General features: G+C 41.7%; 1 protein-coding gene across 3 annotated transcripts in view; it reads left to right on the plus strand.

Annotated features, from left to right (window-relative positions):
* Positions 1-1549: 1549 nt before the first annotated feature.
* LOC108888463 (caskin-1) overlaps positions 1550-19695 on the plus strand; it is a 32175-nt gene continuing 14029 nt past the window's right edge. Inside the window, exons 1-10 of one of the 3 annotated variants that reach the window (XM_051070557.1) lie at positions 1550-2786; positions 10145-10196; positions 11394-11491; positions 14656-14801; positions 15009-15104; positions 15999-16120; positions 16334-16442; positions 17334-17442; positions 17795-17889; positions 18706-18820. In XM_051070557.1, the coding sequence (XP_050926514.1) occupies positions 2693-2786; positions 10145-10196; positions 11394-11491; positions 14656-14801; positions 15009-15104; positions 15999-16120; positions 16334-16442; positions 17334-17442; positions 17795-17889; positions 18706-18820 (1036 nt within the window). In that variant the 5' untranslated portion in view covers positions 1550-2692. The remainder of the gene's footprint in view (positions 2787-10144; positions 10197-11393; positions 11492-14655; positions 14802-15008; positions 15105-15998; positions 16121-16333; positions 16443-17333; positions 17443-17794; positions 17890-18705; positions 18821-19695) is intronic. The other 2 variants (XM_018684452.2, XM_051070558.1) reach the window with 2 other exon arrangements.

Genomic DNA, 19695 nt, shown 5'->3' on the forward strand with positions numbered 1-19695 from the left:
TATAGTACACGGTTAACAATTACAGCAGAATCACTGAACTACATTAATAATCACATTAATAATTACAAATAAGTACCATTTTTTAAATAATGAATCTGTTGTTATGAATGTTTACCCCAAGATTACAGGATAAATTCTTGCAACCACAGCTGCTCTTGGTTTCTATAGTTGGTTTCCACCAACTCTTAAAAATGATGGGTGTCTTTGCTCAGAGTGATTTAGACTTTTTTCACCAGCTGTTGTCTGTTGGCTATCAAGGGGGTTCATGAGAGGGGCTGAGACTCAATTATGTAAATGTACTGTAAAACCAAAATAGCCACCTAAAAGATCTGGGGGTTCAACCTCTTTCAAATTACATGCAATCGTGTGATCCAGTTTTGATTAATGCAGTTTTAAAATTTGGACTCTTCAACACTTGAAACAGTTTGTATATGTAGTTGTTGTCTACAACTGTGGTATTCCTGTGGAGCAATTGTGTAAAAGTGTGACGCTTGGCTGAATGTTGTTTGTGTTAAATAAAATTGTTAGTCTACAAAATAAAACACATGTTAATCCAAGGCTGAATTTCTGACCTGGCAAAGTTGGCAAATTCCCATGGCTCCCAGACTCTCAGGGATCCCTGGTTGTACTTTTAAGATGAACCAACTTTGTATTTCTAGCCACATGGATGGCAATGTCGCTCCACCATCGTGATCAGGTCAAAATTCGAAAACAAATAATATTCGATATCATCCTCAAGTGCACTTTGTGTTTAATGCTAATTAGCATGCTAACACGCTAACTAAGATGGCAACCACTGTGAACATAGGCCTACCTGCTAAACATCAGAATGTTAGCATTGTCATTGTCACCATTTTAGCATGTTTACATGAGCATTTAGCTAATGCTAGCATGGTCATGGAATCTTAGTCTTGTTGTCCAAATTTCATACAACATACTAATTGCATGAAGTATGTATAATACTTACCTGTGTGGTGTACCAGTATTTGTTATTGCTGCAAAAGAAATCAATGTAGCCTACTTTATTGTGTTATAAATAAAATATTATGAATGTTAAGTGTGTGATCGATTGTCAATCAAACTGACTTTAGAAAACCACTGCAAGCTGATTAAAGAGCAAATAAAATGTTTCCCAAAGATTTAATACTTATTATTATACATATTTATTGGAAGCTATTGTTTTCCAAGACCGTTCTGGAGCTGTCTCACCACCATTTGCAGTTTCAGTTTTAGCAACTCAACTGTCTTTCTGTGCATTGCATTGTGGGACAGAAGTGTATATTAATAGCATGCTGACTTGTCTGAGTATACATAACTTTATTATTTTTCCAGTGTGACCACACTCAAAAGCTGCTTAGAATTGGTACATAGTACTGAACTGGGACACAGTTCATATTCTCAAATAAATGTGTGTAAATTGTGACATAAATGGGGAGTGGGCCCCGGGCCCCCTTACTGGGTTAATCCGGCCCTGTTTGAAGCTATACACAAATATGCACAGGTTAAGTTTGCAAATACACATTTTTATTTTTTATTTTTTTAAAAAAGAGGCTTCTGTCATCTGTTCCACTTCCTGTCCTAAATCTGACTGGCAGTGGCCCCTTTAGTTTAAATTAGCCCTGCACCAGGGACACACACATACACACACACTTCTGTTCTCAAATTATCTCTGTCTCATTAACCTTAAAGATGTTGACGTAAAACTATTACCACTGTGACACATATAGAGACAAAGCCAGATTATTTGTAGAGCACAACAACAAAGCGATTAAAAATGCTTTAAACAGTCACTGTTACAGTGCAGTTACAGTTCACCGCAACATATGAATGAATAAAACCAGGTTTGGTTTCATAGACGGCAGTGAAGACCGTTATTTCAGTTTCAATTAGACCTGTCTACACTGAGTGTCCCATGGTGCCGCGCGACCCCGGACTCCCACTGTCCCGTGCACCTCTTGCACGCGACTGAGATGTCAAACGACCTCTCTTGACTTGTGCGATCGCTCGCGCGCAGATACGCACATTGAGATTACAACAACTGGAGTGGCGCGCGCAAAAGCAGCTCGTATTTATGTAATGCCATATGTGACAGTGAACGTGTGTGAGTGTCAGTGTGTGTAAGTGTAAGTGCATGTGTGTGTGTGTGCGTGTGTGCGTTTGCGCGCCCGCGCGCGCTGGAGCTGGCGCGAGCTGATCCAGCACCGCGGCGGCGACAGCGGTCACACGTTAAACATCAGCGACCCGCGCATGTTATTCTGCGGATTGAGGGCTCGTGAGATTTCAGCGGTGCGGATTTGACCCAGCATATAGGAGGGCGCTCGAGCTCTCTCGTTTTTCACGCACGGCACGCACGTAGACCCGGTGAAATCGTCACGCGGATAGAATCTGTGGAATCTGTCGCGTGTGTTCCTGCGCGGCCGGAGAGCATCCCGACAGAGAGCGAGGCCCGGTCGGTCGCTCGGTGGTCGTGGGGTCGGTAGCACCGCGCGGAGGGGAGGTAGAGCGGGACTTGCGCCGGACTCCTGGCCGAATCGGAGCATCCCACAGTCCCGGCAGCATCCATCCCTCCGCGCCTCAGCTCCAGCGGGAGGCCCGGAGCGGCGGCAGGATGTAGCAGCGGATTAACAGAGGAGAGAGGGGCGCTCAGAGGAAGAGAGCGGGACCGAGAGAACCGAGGCGGGACGGAGGGGACATGGGGAAGGACCAGGAGCTGCTCCAGGCCGTGAAGACCGAGGACTTGCTGACAGCTCAGCGGCTTCTACAGAGACCACGGCCGGGAAAAGCCAGTCAGTATCCGTCCATCCTCCTGTCACACTCACACTCACACACACACACACACACACACACACACACACACACACACACACACACACAACCTGTCATTACCAGGTCAGGACAGTGCAGGCTAAATCTGATGTGATGCCATTTAGCCTAAATGGTGCACTGTGTATGTGTGTGTGCGTTCTCCTGCATGCATTTGTGTTTTTATGTGTGTGTGTGTGTGTGTTTGTGCTATGACGTTGAGTGTGTGATAGTGATGACGTTGCACATGTGTGAGAGCAGTAATCAAAATGCAATCAGAAATTGGTGTGTGTGTGCATGAATGCACAAAATACATGTGTGGGGTCTGTGTGTGTACACCAGAGAGGATATGTGTGTTGTGTGTGTGTGTGTGTGTGTGTGTGAGAGAGAGAGAGAGAGAGAGAGAGAGAGAGAGAGAAAGAGAGAGAGAGGGAGGTGGAAGTACACGAAGGTCCTACACTGCTCTCGGGACAGGGGGATTATTGGTGTGTGAAGACGCCAGATGTTGGTGGTAATAATGTGATGACTGTAAGTGTACACATGTCGACATTTGCATGCGTGCACGTACGTGGCGCACAAACGTGCGCGTGTGCGGGTGCTTGACGTGGAGTCAGCTGGGACTTGAGGTGATAATTAGATTTCAATTACAGTCTTGAAACTGCTTTCCTCCTCTTCCATTTCACCACCGGGCTCCTCTCGATTCCTCTCCTCTCTCCTCTCTCGCCTTCTCTTCTCCTCTCTCCTATCGCCTGCTTTCCTTTCCTCCGCTTTCTTCTGTTTTCCTCTTGTCATCTCTTGTCTTGTCTCATCCCCTCTTCTCCTGTTGCATACTTTCCTCTGTTCTTGTTTCCTCGTCTCCCCTCATTTCCTATCCTCCGCTCTCCCTCTTGTTTCCTCTCTTTTCCTCTCCTCTCTCATCTCTTTCCTCTCCACTTTCCTTCTCTTTCCTCCTTTCTCCTCCCCTCCTCTCCTCGCCTCTCTTTTATTCTCCTCCATCCTCTTCTCATTTCCTTTCCTCCACTCTGTCCTGTCCTCTGCTCTTTTTCTTCTCTTGTTTCCTCCCCTTGCTCTTCTGTTTCCTCTCATCTCCTTTCCTCTCCTCCGTTCCTGTCTCTTCTCCTGTTTTCTCCCTCATCTTCCTCTCTGCTAATCTCCCTCTATGTCTCCTCCTTTTCTCTCTCCTCTTCCCCTCCCCTGTCCTCCTGTTTCCTCCCCTCTCTTTCTATCTCCTCTCCTCCTACTGTATTTGCTTTGATCTCCTCTCTTTCATGATTCTCTCTCATCTCCGCTCATCTCTCCCCCTCTCCTCTCTCGTCCTCCTGTTTCCTCTCCTCCCCTCCACCCTCTCCTCCTCTCCTCTCCTCCTCTCGTGTGTGCATGTTTGTCTCTGAACATTCCAGCAGTGCCACGGAAAAGAAAAATGCTTCTCCTCAAATGCCAGAACAGATCAGCTCTGAGTGCTCAGTCCACTGCACACTGACAAAGAGAAAGGGGGAGGTGGGCAGAGGGTGAGGGAGATGAGGGTGACGAGGAAGGTTAGAATGGGAGAGAGAGAGGAGTGCAGGACAGGAGGGAAACGCTGAGATATGGACATGGCGAGGTAAAGAGACAGGAAGTGACAGAGAGAGGTTAAAGGATGAGTTACAGAAGGTGTGTGTGTGTGAGACTGCGTGAATCCAGATTTATGTTTGAATAATTAAACAAGAAGCCAGGTTTCTCTGCTGGATAAATGCTGCCTATGCATACACACAGACACACACACACACAAATACAGGCAAGCATGCACAGAGACACACTTGACACATTAGGTGTTAGTCATGTGCCTGATGCCTGTGTTTGTATTATTAATGCTATGTTAATGGAGAGAGCAGCAGAGAGAGTGTTTCTGCAGTGGTTTGGTTGCTCTGTCAAAATGTCACAATTTGATGAAGCAAATAAAAGGAACTGAAGTGGTGACAGGACCACGTAAGACACAATGTACAAAGGCTGTAATTAAAAGCTGTAATCAATTACATTATTCACGATTAATAAGTTGTTTACTAATGCTTTACAGATCAGTTAGAAGTCATTAAGAGCAACAACTTGTGGGTTGCCAGACGGTGGAAAATCCTCCTCCAAAATGACACTTTATTAGCACTTAAACCTAAACAGCGTAACTTTTGTCTCCCCCTTGTGGCAATGACAATAATTACAATCCGTGTTTATCATTGCTGTCGATCGCTTTCTTTTTTAGACTATATCCCTCTCTCTGAACGCAGAGTTTCCTTTTTATCTGGGCCAACAGAAACTTTTCTTGCCGCTGCTTTCTCTCGCTGCTAGGTTTTTCAGCCATACACCTGGTTGCTGCAGCCTTCTCCGTCTCCGCTGCTACGGTTGCTCCCCTCTTCACCTCTGGTAAACAAAGGGCACCATCCCACAGTTTCTAATAAGTCATTCTGTATGCAGTTATTAATGTTAGTAAGACCATTAATAAAGCAAAATAGTTTTCTCAGTTTGGAAGAAGAAGAAGTTAATATCCTGTAAGTGTTGATAAATTGTTAACAAGTGTCATGCTGGAGGAGGATTTTCCAAAACCTGGCAACTCAAAAGTTGTGCTCATTAATAGATTATAACTAATCTGGGAAGCATTACTAAGTTATTTATTAACCATTAATAAAGTCATTAACTGAAGCCTAAAGAGTGGTACCCTGTGGGACAGTAAAGCTGTTGTCCCCTGTACTTCCCCAAGTAATTAAAGGAATAGTTCAACATTTTGGGTATTATGCTTGTTCACGTTCTTGTTGCAACTTGGAGAGGATCTCTGCATGGTAAATATGAAGCCGGTTAGCTCATCTTAACATAAAGACTGGAAACCGGTTCTGTCCCAAGGTAATATAATCTGGCTACCTGCCACTCTAACACTTTACACATTAACATTTACACACATTAACACGTGTATCTCGTTTAAAAATGACAGTCTACCCTGGAGACGTAGCGCTGCTCAGAGGGTGTATTATAACCTCTTGTATTGTAAACGCAACAATGACTGAATCTCTTGGCAAGCGACCATCACCACCACCTGCTCCCGGCAAGAAACCATGTTCCGCAGCAGAGAAGACTAGCACCTTTAATGGTGGGCTGAACTTCCTGGAATCTGTGGTTGCTGGCAAGTCAGAACTGCTCCAGGCCAAGAAATAGTCTGGCACACAAATCCCCATAAACCAGCAAATTGTCATTTTTACACTTTGGTTTTTATATTTCATGAAATTTTGAGCTTCACTGATTTTTCCCTCAAGTGCCAACAGGATCTCATAGCCTACAGAAAGTTCATTCTCCCATGATAAACCCATAGTCACACTACAAGAATCTGGAAAATCAACTTGAAAGAGCTTCAGTAATTCCTCAGTAATCTCCATCTTTTCATACACTGTGTATTTCTAACTAACATTTAGGACTTTCAGAGGGTGTAAGTTATTTAAATAGCTTTAAGGACAATGTTGGCGTTATTCTTCTATCAACAAATCTAATTAAAAGACCAAAACTAACAATGTGTAGTCTGTTTCTCAGTACTCTCCATGTGTATTGTTGTGGATGATATGTTTTCAGTAGTTTTTAGACCAAAATTGACTGTGGCTCAGGTGAATAAGCCACAGTGTATCAGGCTTTGGCTGCACAGACAATACTTGTTAGTGGGATCAATTCAATGTTGGTTTTGCATTCATTGTGGGGATTTGTTGACAATAAGAAAAATATAGCCCTATTCTTGAAGTTTATAGTCTTTGATTGCAGAGTTTCGTTTTGACACAAAGTCCTCTGTTAGTGTTTTGGCTCAAAAGTTGTTTCCTAAGAGTTTGAAGGGATCAGTTCAGACAGAGAGACATCGAATCTCTGGCACAAGACTTAAAAGTAGATGACACTAAAAGCCAATGCCAGCTTACACAAAGTAAAGGACATTCCTAAACCCAAATGGTTTCCTTATCTTTGGCTCAGTTGCAATAAAGCTCTTTATCTTAGAGATATGAGAACATCCTTATCATAATTGTATCTCTTTTATATTTTAGCAATGGTCAAAGACAAGCAACAACCCTGACCGTGTTTTGGCACAGCTTGCAGTAGTCTATAATAAACAAAGATATAAAGGTCTGGTATTCCCCTTACATCAAGTCAATGACTGTATCTGAACTCAGAGCAGGGCAGCGGAAGAAATATTAAGTGGTTACTTCCTGCTTTAGCACAATGTAGTAGAAGTATTTCCTTCTAATTTGCTTTTCTTTTTTGACATTAGATCAACAGATTTGCACATAAATGTTGAGAGGTCATCCACACAAATGCTGATGACCTCTTGAAAACACTGTGCTCCAACCTAAGAAAAAAAAAAAGCCAGAAATTGACTCAATAGCACTAAGCAGCCATATATAACTATTATATTATAACACATATCTGCTTATTGCCTTTTCTAATTATGGTCCTTACAGCATCACATTGTCTTGTTAATCCTGTCATTTCGTACCTTATATGAACACGTGATACCTTTCCTGGACTGTTGGCAGACTGTGACCCTGAGTCGAGTCGCTGCAACATATGTGTGCAATCGTCTGCAAACAGAAAGAGAAAAGATATGTCAGCGCTGGCATTTGTTCTAGGCTACATGTTACACTGAAACTATAAATGCATGATGACAGGCAAAGTCAGGGGTGATGGAAACTGGACTTCAGAACATTTCTGGTAATGAGAAACCCTTACAAACCCCCATAAAAAAAAAAACCCTCCTCTACTTCACCTCTCCTGAGGTTTGGGAATTTGCTCCGTCACACTGAAGGTTGCCTTGTCAGCCGGTGGCTCCCAGCATTTGTTTGTGTGCTTCTTCTATATTAAGACTGAGGGGCTTCAGATTAAAGGTGAATGATGCAATTTCACGTCAAATAAATTCTAAAATAGCTACAGTTTTGGGGGATGTGTCGCAAAATAATGTCATCGTAATCCCTGCCAAGTGATTGACAGTCTGTGAGAAAGGCACGTTAAGAGGTTGCCATGGCAACCCCGGGGTTCGGCTGCGATGTTATGCCTAAAATTATCATAAAAACTCTGTGAACTCTGGTCCAAGGACACCATCACAGAAACATTATGATGATGTTCTCAAACAAATAGTCGATGTCAGATGGGGAAAAACACGTAAATATGAAATTTTAATCATCAAATTGACACACAGTGACACAATCAGGAGGAGTATTTATTTTTAATTAAATGAGCATAAGTTTTAACGTGAAAATCCTGTTCTGAGAGGCTCCTAACCCAAAAGAAAGGGCCCTGTCACTGTGTTTGGACAGAGGGGGAGGCATTATTAATGCCATAATCCAGACTTCTTGTAGTAAAAGAAGGATTATCTGAAAAGAAAAATACAGTGGAGTAATTGTGGGTGTTGGGTGTTATGGTCCTGTCATAAGTTTGTGTTCAGGGTGGGGGGTTCATGTGGCTCTGCAATAGTCTGACTGTGACACAGATATCTGCACTCATTGATTCATCTGCCAGGGGGAGGAGGGAGGGATGGATCTTATTTTTAATCCAAGATAGAGAGGGGGGAACCTACACATCTACACACACACACACGCAGGAGAATGTCAGCTGCAGAGTGTAAACAGAAACTAGGAGAAGCACCAATCAGGACGCACTCTTTAGCAAATTACAGGGGAAAATTAGAGTGTGAGAGCAGGATGAAGGGATGAAGTGTAGATAGAGCTGCAGGGAGAGGGAGAAGCTTTTCCCCAGATTACAGGGACAGCTACAGATTACGGCCTGTGGATTATGAGGGTTTGACCAAAAAAAAAAAAAGAAAAAGTGGAGGCAGAGAGACAAACAAGCTGCTTTTTCTGTGTCCTTTTCAGACTGTGTGTGTGTGTTAATGTATATGTGCATGTTCTCCTTCCTGTTGTGTGGTGTCTTCATCTTTCTGATGCTTGAGTCAAAGATCAAGGACACACTGACTCTCACTTAATCACAGACACAGATACGTGTATATACACCCAAACATGCTATAAATACTACACACACACACACACACACACACAGTCTCATATATGTGACGGAGGGATCAAATACCTCTAGAGCTATGATGATTAATTGATTAGCTGATTAATACAAGGTTAATCTGCAACAATTTTGATAATGTAGCTATCATATAAGTGATTTTTAAAAGCAAAATGCTCCGGTTCCAACTTCTCTGATGTCCCTGATTTTCTGCTTTTCTCTATTTTATGTAACTTTAAACTCAACATCTTTGGATTTTGGACTGTTGTTTGGACAAAACAAGTGTTGTGAAGAGGTCACCTTGGACTATGGGGAATAGCGACAGACATTTAAACTATTTTGTAAGCCAAACCTTCCACTGATTTATTGAGAAAATCATCTGTAGATAAATCGATGTTGAAAATAATCATTAGTCCCAGCCATGAGTATGTCACAGACGTTCTGTTTTGCTGATGAACCCACAGATCAACCTTGTCTCCTAGAAATAATGCTCAGTTTATGTTTGTATGTATGCTTATGTTTAAGTAGTTGCAACTAGATTTAGTTTTCTATCAACATCATGAGGATAAGTTGATACTGAACGTATTTTTCGCAGGCAACGTATTTGTTTAAAAATCTAAAATCTTTTAGTACAATATCCACTTATAGTGACTACAGTATTATTAAACACTCGGTTAAGTTTAGAGAAAGATTGTGGTCTGGTTTAATACAGAAAAAGTTCACAGTGACTTCAAGACGCAATGTATGCAATCAAAAACAATCTTTCCCTAATCTTGCTGTGTGGTACTTCTATTTACGCAAAGCGTATGAGTACTTTTCCCACCAGAGAATGTCGCACAATAACACAAGAAGACTAACTGATCAAAGCAGTGGTATTTCAGCAGTTCTCGTGTTTGATCAAAGTGCTTTTGTTGCCTAAACCTAACCACTGTTTATCTACCATCCTCCCCAACCACCTCCTGGTGATTCTGCTGTCATTCATAAATGTTGCACTGATTCAATTAAAAAAAAAAGTTGTTTCTGAACGTAACGCAGTTTCCTGTTTCTACTTCCTACGACTTTTCTTTGTCTTCTTTGACTTTTCTCTTCTCCTTGACCTTTTTATGTTGTTGCAGTGAGGAGACTGTAACAAAGCAGAGGGTTGTTCTAGAGCACTCACAGGTGTAAAAGTGTGGCTGTCAACTCAACCTGCAGGGAGTGAAATATTAGAATAAGTACAGGGGCAGAATGCATTAATCAGTGAATTCTGATTAGGTTTAAATTTGGACTGTTTTTGTAATGACTTTGTTTCTCCTCTTTTCCTCCATTTCATTTCCTGTGTCTCTTTTCTCTGTTTCAGAGCTCCTCGGAGCAGCAAAGAGGGTGAATGTCAACATCCAGGATGCAGATGGGTGAGGGACTCCAACACGTTTATATCACTCCACCTCCTTATCATGGATCTATTTTTTTCTCTCTCACACTTTTGTTTTTGTTTTTCCTCAGTGCTATCTCCCTTCCTTGTTTGTTTTTCAAATGAACCCATTCCATTTTCCATTTTTTCTCCTCGTTCTACCTAAAGCATTTTGTAATTTCTGTGTTTTTTCATCTCCAACGACACCTTAATATTTTGGGAATCAATGAGCACAAATCAGACTTCTGTCATTGTTTGAAATTAATCAATAACTTTGCACCTTAAAGCCACTAAATATCAATTTAATGAAACAGTCTCACACAGAAGAAATTTACTTGGTGCTTGAACTGGTTAAAGACCATGTGATGCTGGGATCACAAGTAGACATCAATTAATTTTAATGGATCACATGCCCCAAAAAAAGATCACTGATTTGATCCACGAGACAAGAAACATCTTCAAATTTAACTAACCCTGAGCAAAACACCAAACTCCTACGAATCCCAGAGGCTTTGTTCTGTGGCTGACCCATGTTTTGATCATCTAACTAACAGGAGCAAAGGAAAAAAGATCTATGTTTGTGATCAATACACTGTCAATACACATTATCCCCTGCTTAAATCTCTGAAACTCGTAGCCAGCTAAGGTGCTCAAATTTAAAGACCAATAACTTCAAAGCAAAGCCAACATTTCTCAGCTTCTAATGTGCTCAGAAGTGTTTCTGTATCAGCTCTGAATGTACAGCTATGGATTTTGGTTATATTTAGACACATGATTGGTTGAGCTTTTTGTGCGCACATGCTTGGTTTGCGATTGTGTTTTATTTGGCCCCATCAGATAACACAGATCTTTTTATTATGTTGATTGGAATCAGATAATTGGACTCAACTCCTTGTGTAATGACTGATGATTCGTTGATTTGACTCCAGGGCCCAGCCCTTATATTCACCGTGATCCATTAGACACACACACACGCACACACACACACACACAGAGGCATGCTGTGTGTACGCTGGGCTCGGGGGTAGAGAGATTGCTTATTAATGGAAGTAGGTCATTTGCCCCCTCCCGTCGCTCACACAGAGCTGAGGGGCGGAGCTGCTCTACGCTGAAGATTATTTCAGCAAAGTTATGCTCTGGTTTTACACTACATATTTGAATAAGTGTATTTTTATACATAATCTGTCTCTGTGTGAAGGTTGTCGCCTCTGCACCATGCTGCTCTGAGTGGTAACAAGGAGCTGATCTCTCTGCTGTTAGAGGCCCAGGCAGCGGTGGATATTAAAGACCACAAAGGTAAAAATACACAGATTTCCAGTGTCCTTACAACTCACTATGTTACTCTGAAACACACACATAAGCAGCTAGAAACAAAACAATCACAAAAGATGCCAAATAAATACATATTTCCGGCTTTCCCCTGCGTGACCAATAATACCCTTTTATGTAACAAAAGGTGAGCTTGTTGGAAAAGCAATAAAAAAAATTCTCTGTGCAGTGTACAGTGTTTATGAGAAGTGACAGATTTGTGTGCACAGCAAACAATAGACAATAGAAAGAGAGCGCTTCATGTCTGCAGGACTTAGAGCCAAGTGAAAGCGGAGCAGACCAGATTTCCCTTTTTCCCCCAGAAAATATCTCCTTCCCACACTGGCAGATTCCAGGAGAAGAAATCTCAGGGCAGATGGGAGATATAATCCCTCCAGGATGAAGGCCTATTGTCGCTACACTGTCAGTCAGTCATGCCCAGTATGTCTCTAAATATAGGCATACACCTGGCAGGCATCCTTGCCAGGTGGCCCTAGCTGCTCAATGGGTTTCTCTCCATGGAGGTGGTGGGGAAACCTCAAATCAGTCTTTCAGTCCCTAACTAAAGCTCACTGGAAACCTTGGCTTTGTGTTTCCACTCTGTCTTCAGTAAAGTTCAATGTGATGCTCACACTATGTTACACCATGCAGCAATCTAAGGGTCAGTCTTAAAGCTGCTATAATCAGTATTTTCATTTTAACAATGAATCAAATATATGGTGGCATATCCTCAGAGATTATCACCCGACTATAGTTCAACTCACTTCTACAGCAGCTTTTGCTTTTATTCACTCCCACTGCTCTAATTAACGTTGTTTCTATTTGCAACAAGGCAAATTTTTTGAGTAGTACCTATCAATAACAAGGAAATACAAAGTGTTTAAATAAAAGGCACTAGAGGAGCTCTTTGCAAGTTTTGCTATCGCTACATAGCCACCGTTAGCATGAATAGCTGTACAAACTAGTCTAGAAGAAACATGGCGATTTCATCATCAAACTTCATTCCTTTACTCTCCAAGAGCTGTCTCCAGCAGTGGAAAGCAACAGCAATGTTTTGCTTCTAGGTCTATCACTTCTTCTGTTCTACTTAAGTTAGCATGCTAACCAGTTAGCCTCAGCCTGGCCAGCTCATCTTGTCACAGCAACTCGCTGTAGCGTTCAGACTACCCTGAAGATGTAGTGCTGCTCAGAGGACGTCATATAAATATTACATATATTTGTTTAATTTATATATATAATATATAATTTATAAAGCAACAGAAGAGTTTTAAAGTCAATTCTTTGACAGGCGGGAAGACAGTGACAGGAAGACCTGCCCAGCACCAAATGTCAGACAGAGTTAGCAAATAGTGAGTGAACATGCTAGCTGGTTGAGCCAAATATTTTCCCAACAAAAAAAGAGTGAATATCAGTCTTACATTCATTAGGTGGCCAGAAACTCGACTCTAAATGAATGCTTCGTATCAGTTAGGTGTTCGAATCGGCAACTGCTAACAAGTAAACCATATCAACTTGATGATATGTGGTCAGTATTGTGTTTACAACTTGTCTCAGACCTACGTCGTGAACAGCAACAAAATGTTTTTGTGCAACATACCAACCTAATTGAGATCACTGACGTAGATGTCCTGCAGGCCTGGACCTTTGCACTTCATATCCTGTCCAAAAAAATCATAAACAGGAAAAGGGAACGATCAACTATGTACAAAGTAACTCTGGCAGGATAGTCCAAACAGTTGAGGGTATTTCCACAAACAGGCAACCAATTTAGTGGGACTATCAAGTTTCATTATTGTTGTCAGTGCAAAACTGTCAAATAGGACAAGGTCACAATTAGCATTACCCTTCCTTACTTAAAATATACAGTTTTCTTAGTGTTGTATTTCATGACTCCACTGCCTCCTAACATTCACACAGGACATATGACTCACACTACAACTGAAGTTTGAGAAACTCAGGATGCACATTCCTTTCTTATCCCACAAAATCACAAAAAAAGAAATAAATAAACTTTCCAGAAGGTCTTTCATTTGCCCTCACATCTCTCCATATACTCAGGCTTTAGCTTCTGTAACTCCTGCAGCTGCTGTGCCTCTTTATTCTGCCAGCACCTCTCTTCTGAGTCAGGACTCCCTCTTGCCAGCCGAGCCTGAAGGGGCTCTATAGTCAGCTTCATGATGTGGCTCATCACTGGTATCAAGACTGGGGGGCCTTGGGTTGATTCCATGAGAAACATGCTCACTGCCCCTTGTGGCCACCGCTACAAAACGGTGTTTAATGTCCTCTGGTTAGAGCCACCGTTAATGACTCTACGGTGCATTTTGGTGTCGTTCTCACCTGAACTTTGCATCACTTTGCATTTCCTACATTGTTCCAGGAATGAGTTATATTGTCCAGTCTCCTGCAACACTCTCTTAGGTCTTTTTAAGCCTCTTATAGGGGGATCTTGTCTTGCCCTTTGTCTGAAAGCAGTTTGTCTCAGATGTCCCATGAGTATGATGTTTGCAATACTCCCCAGGTCACAAAGGGTCACAAGCTTGTCAAACACAATAAGATTGCAATTCCAGGAGGGGCACTGGGAGTCTGTGCCTACATCTGCTGCCACAGTAAGACAGATATTACAGAAATGTTTTTCACATTAGGCCTGCATTATAAATTAATCTACTGATTCCCAGAGTTCCCAGAGACCGTGGTGACAAGACTTAAAGTATAGTCGCTGATTAATTTCCTGTCAATCAACTAATTGCATCAATTCCAATGCATATATCCATATTTTCAATTTATCTGGCAACACTTAGAGATGAATTAGTTATTTCACTGTAATAGGCACACTAAAGTAAATTAGTGATAAGAACAATTGAGTGCAGTGATTCTGTTATAAAATATGTTGAGAGAATCAGTGTATTTTTGCTTGCTGTGTGTGCAATGACAAACTGATTTGTCTGTAAGAAATAACAATTATTGAGTGTATGTATGTGCATGCATTCATATGTCTTTACATTCTCATTTTTTTGTACGTCTGTGTGCATGTACTCGTGGGCTCTTGTATGTCTGTGTTTTACTGTGCTGTCATCTTTGGCTGTGTGTTTTTGTATGCGTTGGTCTGTGTGTGTGCGTGTGTGTATGTGTGTATATGTGTGCGTTCTATGTAGGGATGCGTCCTCTACATTACGCTGCATGGCAGGGGAAGACTGAACCAATGAAAATGCTGCTGAAGGCCGGGTCATCAGTCAATGGACAGTCAGATGAAGGGCAGATCCCTCTCCACCTATCAGCACAGCATGGACACTACGATGGGGTAACTGTGTGTGTGTGTGTGTGTGTGTGTGTGTGTGTGTGTGTGTGTGTGTACTGTAAGTGTGTGTTTTGGTGTGTATAGTGGCCACGTGTGTGTTACTGTAAAGTGTGTTTATCTGTTACGCCTGATGATGCATGCATGATTTGTGGTTGTTACAAGACTCAGATTACAGGGCAAGATCTTTGTTTGTGTGTGTGTTTGTTACAGTCAGAGATGTTGCTACAACACCAGTCCAACCCGTGTATCTCAGACTCAGGTGGGAAAACACCATTGGACCTCGCCTGTGAATTTGGACGCGTCGGAGTAAGTAGATTTGACCGAAACCAAACAAAAAATGGATTTTTATTCAACTGTATTCAATCGTTATTTAACAAGGGAAGCCTCATTGACATTAAAATATCTTTTTCAAGAGCGCCCAGGCCAAGACTGGGAACAGAACCAACACTTTAAAGAAAAACAACCTAAGAACAAAGGCACCTTAACATTATAATTGCACAATAATTGCAATTTGATACTACAGAGACTCCCTGAGCAGCTGCTTTGTCAAAAACACCAGTGGTTTCCTCACAGGAAAGTTCTTATTATGTTGCCAAGGAGTTGCAGATGTGCAGCCTGTATCCTGTAACTCTTCATCTGACAGCTCACTGTGGTGGCTCCTTTCACACTCATGACTTCCTGCAATATCTTAAACAGAAAATGCAGAAAACAATGTGCCTACGAAATAGCACATGTAACACATGTAATACATGTAATATTATGTTTTCTGCGACTGCCTGACAATAAAAAGGAGTGTTTCCTATGAATTCCTCATTGTATTATTTTGAATCCCAATGCAAGAATGGCAGACTCTGCCACTAACAATGAAAACTATTATGAAGACAGATATAATCATATAAATGTAACTAATGTTAACGTAAATGTAATACATTAAATGGCTATTGCAGAACAATAAATAGTATTGAAAACGCGCTTTGATTTTACTGCACAAGGAGATCATTCCAACACAATGACTTATTGAAACCAACACACCTAGATGCTAAAATAGTCCAAATCGTCAACAGACCATTTCTGCAGCAATGATTTGAATTCACAGATTTTCCCATTTAAAATCTAAATTTTCATTCAGAAGGAGCAGTAAACATAAAATCTTTTTTACGTGGTTGTTTAACTGGTACTGTGTCTCTACCTGTTTTTAAGGTGGTCCAGCTTTTGCTCAGCAGTAACATGTGTGCAGCCATGCTGGAACCAAAACCCTCCGACCCCAATGGAGTGTCACCTCTGCATCTTGCTGCCAAGAACGGACACATCGAAGTCATACGGTGTGAAAAACAGTCTGCCCTCTCTCAGTGTGTGTTTGTCTGCATACCTGCTCTATCTACCTGTCGTTCAGTCAGTCAGTCACTCTGTGTGTCCACCTGACAGTTGCAGTATAAAGGAGACATAGACTTTGTTTTTACTTTACTTTTGTCATTCATTTGTATTAATAAAGGTATATAAAGAAAGGTTAACATCTTTATTATTTCGTGTTTCAGGTTGCTGATCCAGGCTGGTATAGATATCAACAGACAATCTGAGTCTGGCACAGCACTACATCAGGCTGCCCTCTGTGGGAAGACAGAAGTAGTACGCCTGCTGCTGGATGTGAGTCCACCTGTCTGTCTCTCCATCTGTGTGCCTGTCTGTTTAATGTGTTTACATAAGCTACTGTTGTTAAAGCTGCCTCTCTCTCCTCAGCTGAGAAAGTTTAAACCTCAGCACTTGTCATTCATTCCACTGAGCTGTGCAATGAAGAAGTGGGTTGTATTAGCTTTTACATAAAACTGTAGCTGACTGGTTAGCAATCTACCTGCTGTGCTGTATTCAAAACAGCTCTGTTTTTCACATTTTTCAGTCCTTTTGTCACCTTCAGATGAATAAGAATGCTGATGCTTAACCCTGCTTTTGAACAGGGCCTGCTTTCAGTCTTCTCTCATATCCTGCTGTATTTCACTTTTGATGTTATTGCTGAGGCAGCAGACACAACAAATGTTAGCAGCAGGCAAGTACACACAGCCAGTATGACACTGAATCACGGACGGATAATCAGGCCTACGAGACACAGGCTCAGGGACCATGGGCCAGAGTCTCTGTGTGGACTGTAAAGAGACAGAAAACGAGTACAAAGAGGCTCAAAACAACTACAAACAGATGCAAAACTACCACAAAGAGACATAGAATTACCAAACAGAGAGGCAAAACTACCAGAAATTGACAAAAAATTACCATAAAGAGATGCAAAACATTTTGTTTTTGGTAATTTTGGGTCTCTTTCAGTCTGGTGGTTAGTTTACCTGTCTGTACCTGTAGGAGCCCATTCACACATAATCCATGCACCCAATACACAGTATATATCCAGTATTATGAACTCAGTGTGACACAATTTCACGTTGCAGCTTTAAAGGGCAGGTACTCCATCAAATTCTGTCAGAGCCCTGTCTCCCGCATTAATTTATTTTAATTTTCATTTAATTTTCTTCCTCCACTTCCATCCAGAGTGGCATCAGTGCAGGGGTGAGAAACACTCTGAGTCAAACAGCCCTGGACATTGTTAACCAGTTCACCACCACACAGGCCAGCCGAGAGATCAAACAGCTACTGCGAGGTGAGGACATGCACAAAGACACCCTCACACATGACACGAATAACATGCTTTGACATGTCCACACACGCAGTTACACACTGTGATATCATTCAGTACCAGCTAACGTGTCAAAATCACTACTTTCACTTTTCAGTGGTAAATGGCTGAATATTTCATGAATATACATAATGGCACATTTCCACTTCCAATACTCAGTGGTGAATGTATTAATCTTCCCAGCTCTACCACCTTCCTCTCTTCTGTTCTTACCTCATTTCTGCTCTACTAACCTGAAAATCTCCTGCTGTGCTCTTGTCCACTACTTAATCCCATTCATCTGTACTGCTCACTCAAACCATACTCGTGTCTTTAGATGCTTCAGCTGCAATGCAGGTGCGAGCACTGAAGGACTACTGCAACAACTACGACCTAACCAGCCTCAACATCAAAGCTGGAGACATTATCACGGTACATTGATCTTACAGTAGTAGGAAAATTTTTAATTGCATCCTGCAAAAATAACACAACATACCTAAAATTACAAATGGTTGTGCTAATGTTGTTAGCTAGACAAGCTAAATGACTAAATAGCTTCAGTTAGGTTAGCTTAATCGAATATTGTACTCCTTCTGCAAAGTAACTCTGAAATACATTTATTTTTCCATGTTTGCAGATAAAACAAAGATTGGCAGTTAAAAGACCAGTGTGTAACATTTATGGGGATCTATGTTGCAGCACCATGTTTCTACAAAAACCAAACACCTTTCACGTTTTTACATTGACATAATGATGACAAAGATGAAAGGGAAGAAAGAACACAATATACGTCAGCTATTACCGATAGTTTTACAGACAAACAACTAAATGTATTTTCTAAATATAGCTTTATAAACAAACCTCTTCACTTGATAGACTAGTTGAGGCAGTAGTTGGCGTCATTTTATTACCTGACGGCCTTCATAGATTCTCTGACACACTTGGAAAGGGAGGTGTAAGGGGACGAATAGTCAGTCGGTTACAATCTGTGTTCTCACCACTAGATGCCACTAAATTCTCCACACTGGCCCTTTAAGTTTAAAATATCGATTATTATTATTAGAAGTTTATTGCTTTTGACTATGGCACGAGCATTACTACATACATTACTTACTGGCTAAGACATATCTAGTTAAAATTTTGATGTTGCTACACAATTTTTTAGCTAGCTTAGCTTGTGGAGCCCAATCCAATTTTTGATTTGGAGGAGTAAACAGGTTCTATTTTTTGTAAACTGTGTGTTGACAGGTTTTGGAGCAACACTCTGATGGTCGATGGAAAGGCTGTATTCACGACAACCGCACAGGAAATGACCGCGTGGGCTACTTTCCCTCCAATATGGTGGAAGTGATCAAGAGGGCAGGTGACCACCCACATCACAGCTGTGTGTGTTTTTGTGTTCGGGTGGGAGGATGTGTGAGAATGCTTTTGCATGTGTGTGTGCGTGAGTTCAACAGCTGTTCTGTAGCTATAGCTGATCATTAGTTGTAGCTAGCTGCAGCATCATCAGCCTCTTTAGACAGCCCATCTGTTTTCCCAACCTGTCAATCATCTCCATTTATCAAATACTGTCCCCTATTTGCTGTTGACCCTCCTCCCTTCCTCTATATCTCTGCTCCCTCTGTCACCCTCCCTAAATAATAAACCTGTCTACCCAACCTGCTCTGCTAGATTGTGATGCTTTTGTTCATACTGTCTGTTTGCTTTGTTACTATAGTGATATTATATTTTAATTTATAGAGATATATTCCCTGTGAATATATGGATGTATTATTTTCTCATATTTTGATTTTAATCAGTTATTATTTTATACATTTTCAAATCTGATTAGATTTGTTTTGTTTCAAGTTGACTGATCAGTTGTTGTTGTTGTTGTTGTTGTGTTGTTGTTGTTTTGCACCTCCCTCCTCCTGGCTTGTGTCCAGGTCACTCCCCTTCCCAGCAGTGCCACACCCTCCTGCTCCGCAGGCCCAATCCCTGTCCCATTGCCTCGGTCAACGGACACTCATACCCCCCCTCCAAAGTCCTCCCCCTGCATCTGCCTCCCCCTCCACCCCCTCACCCCAACACACAGTCCCTCCCTCGGTTCTCCTCCTTTGGGTACGTTCCTCTTCCCATCTCTCCTCCTTCTCTGTCTACTCCTCCTCTGTCCACTCCTCCCCCTCCTCCTCCTCCTCCTCTCTCCACTTCTCAGGAGCAGCAGAGTCAGACAGGTACATACTGTAGCATCACTTTAAA

This window comes from Lates calcarifer, linkage group LG5, assembly GCF_001640805.2.
Source record: "Lates calcarifer isolate ASB-BC8 linkage group LG5, TLL_Latcal_v3, whole genome shotgun sequence".
Taxonomy (NCBI): Eukaryota; Metazoa; Chordata; class Actinopteri; family Centropomidae; genus Lates; species Lates calcarifer.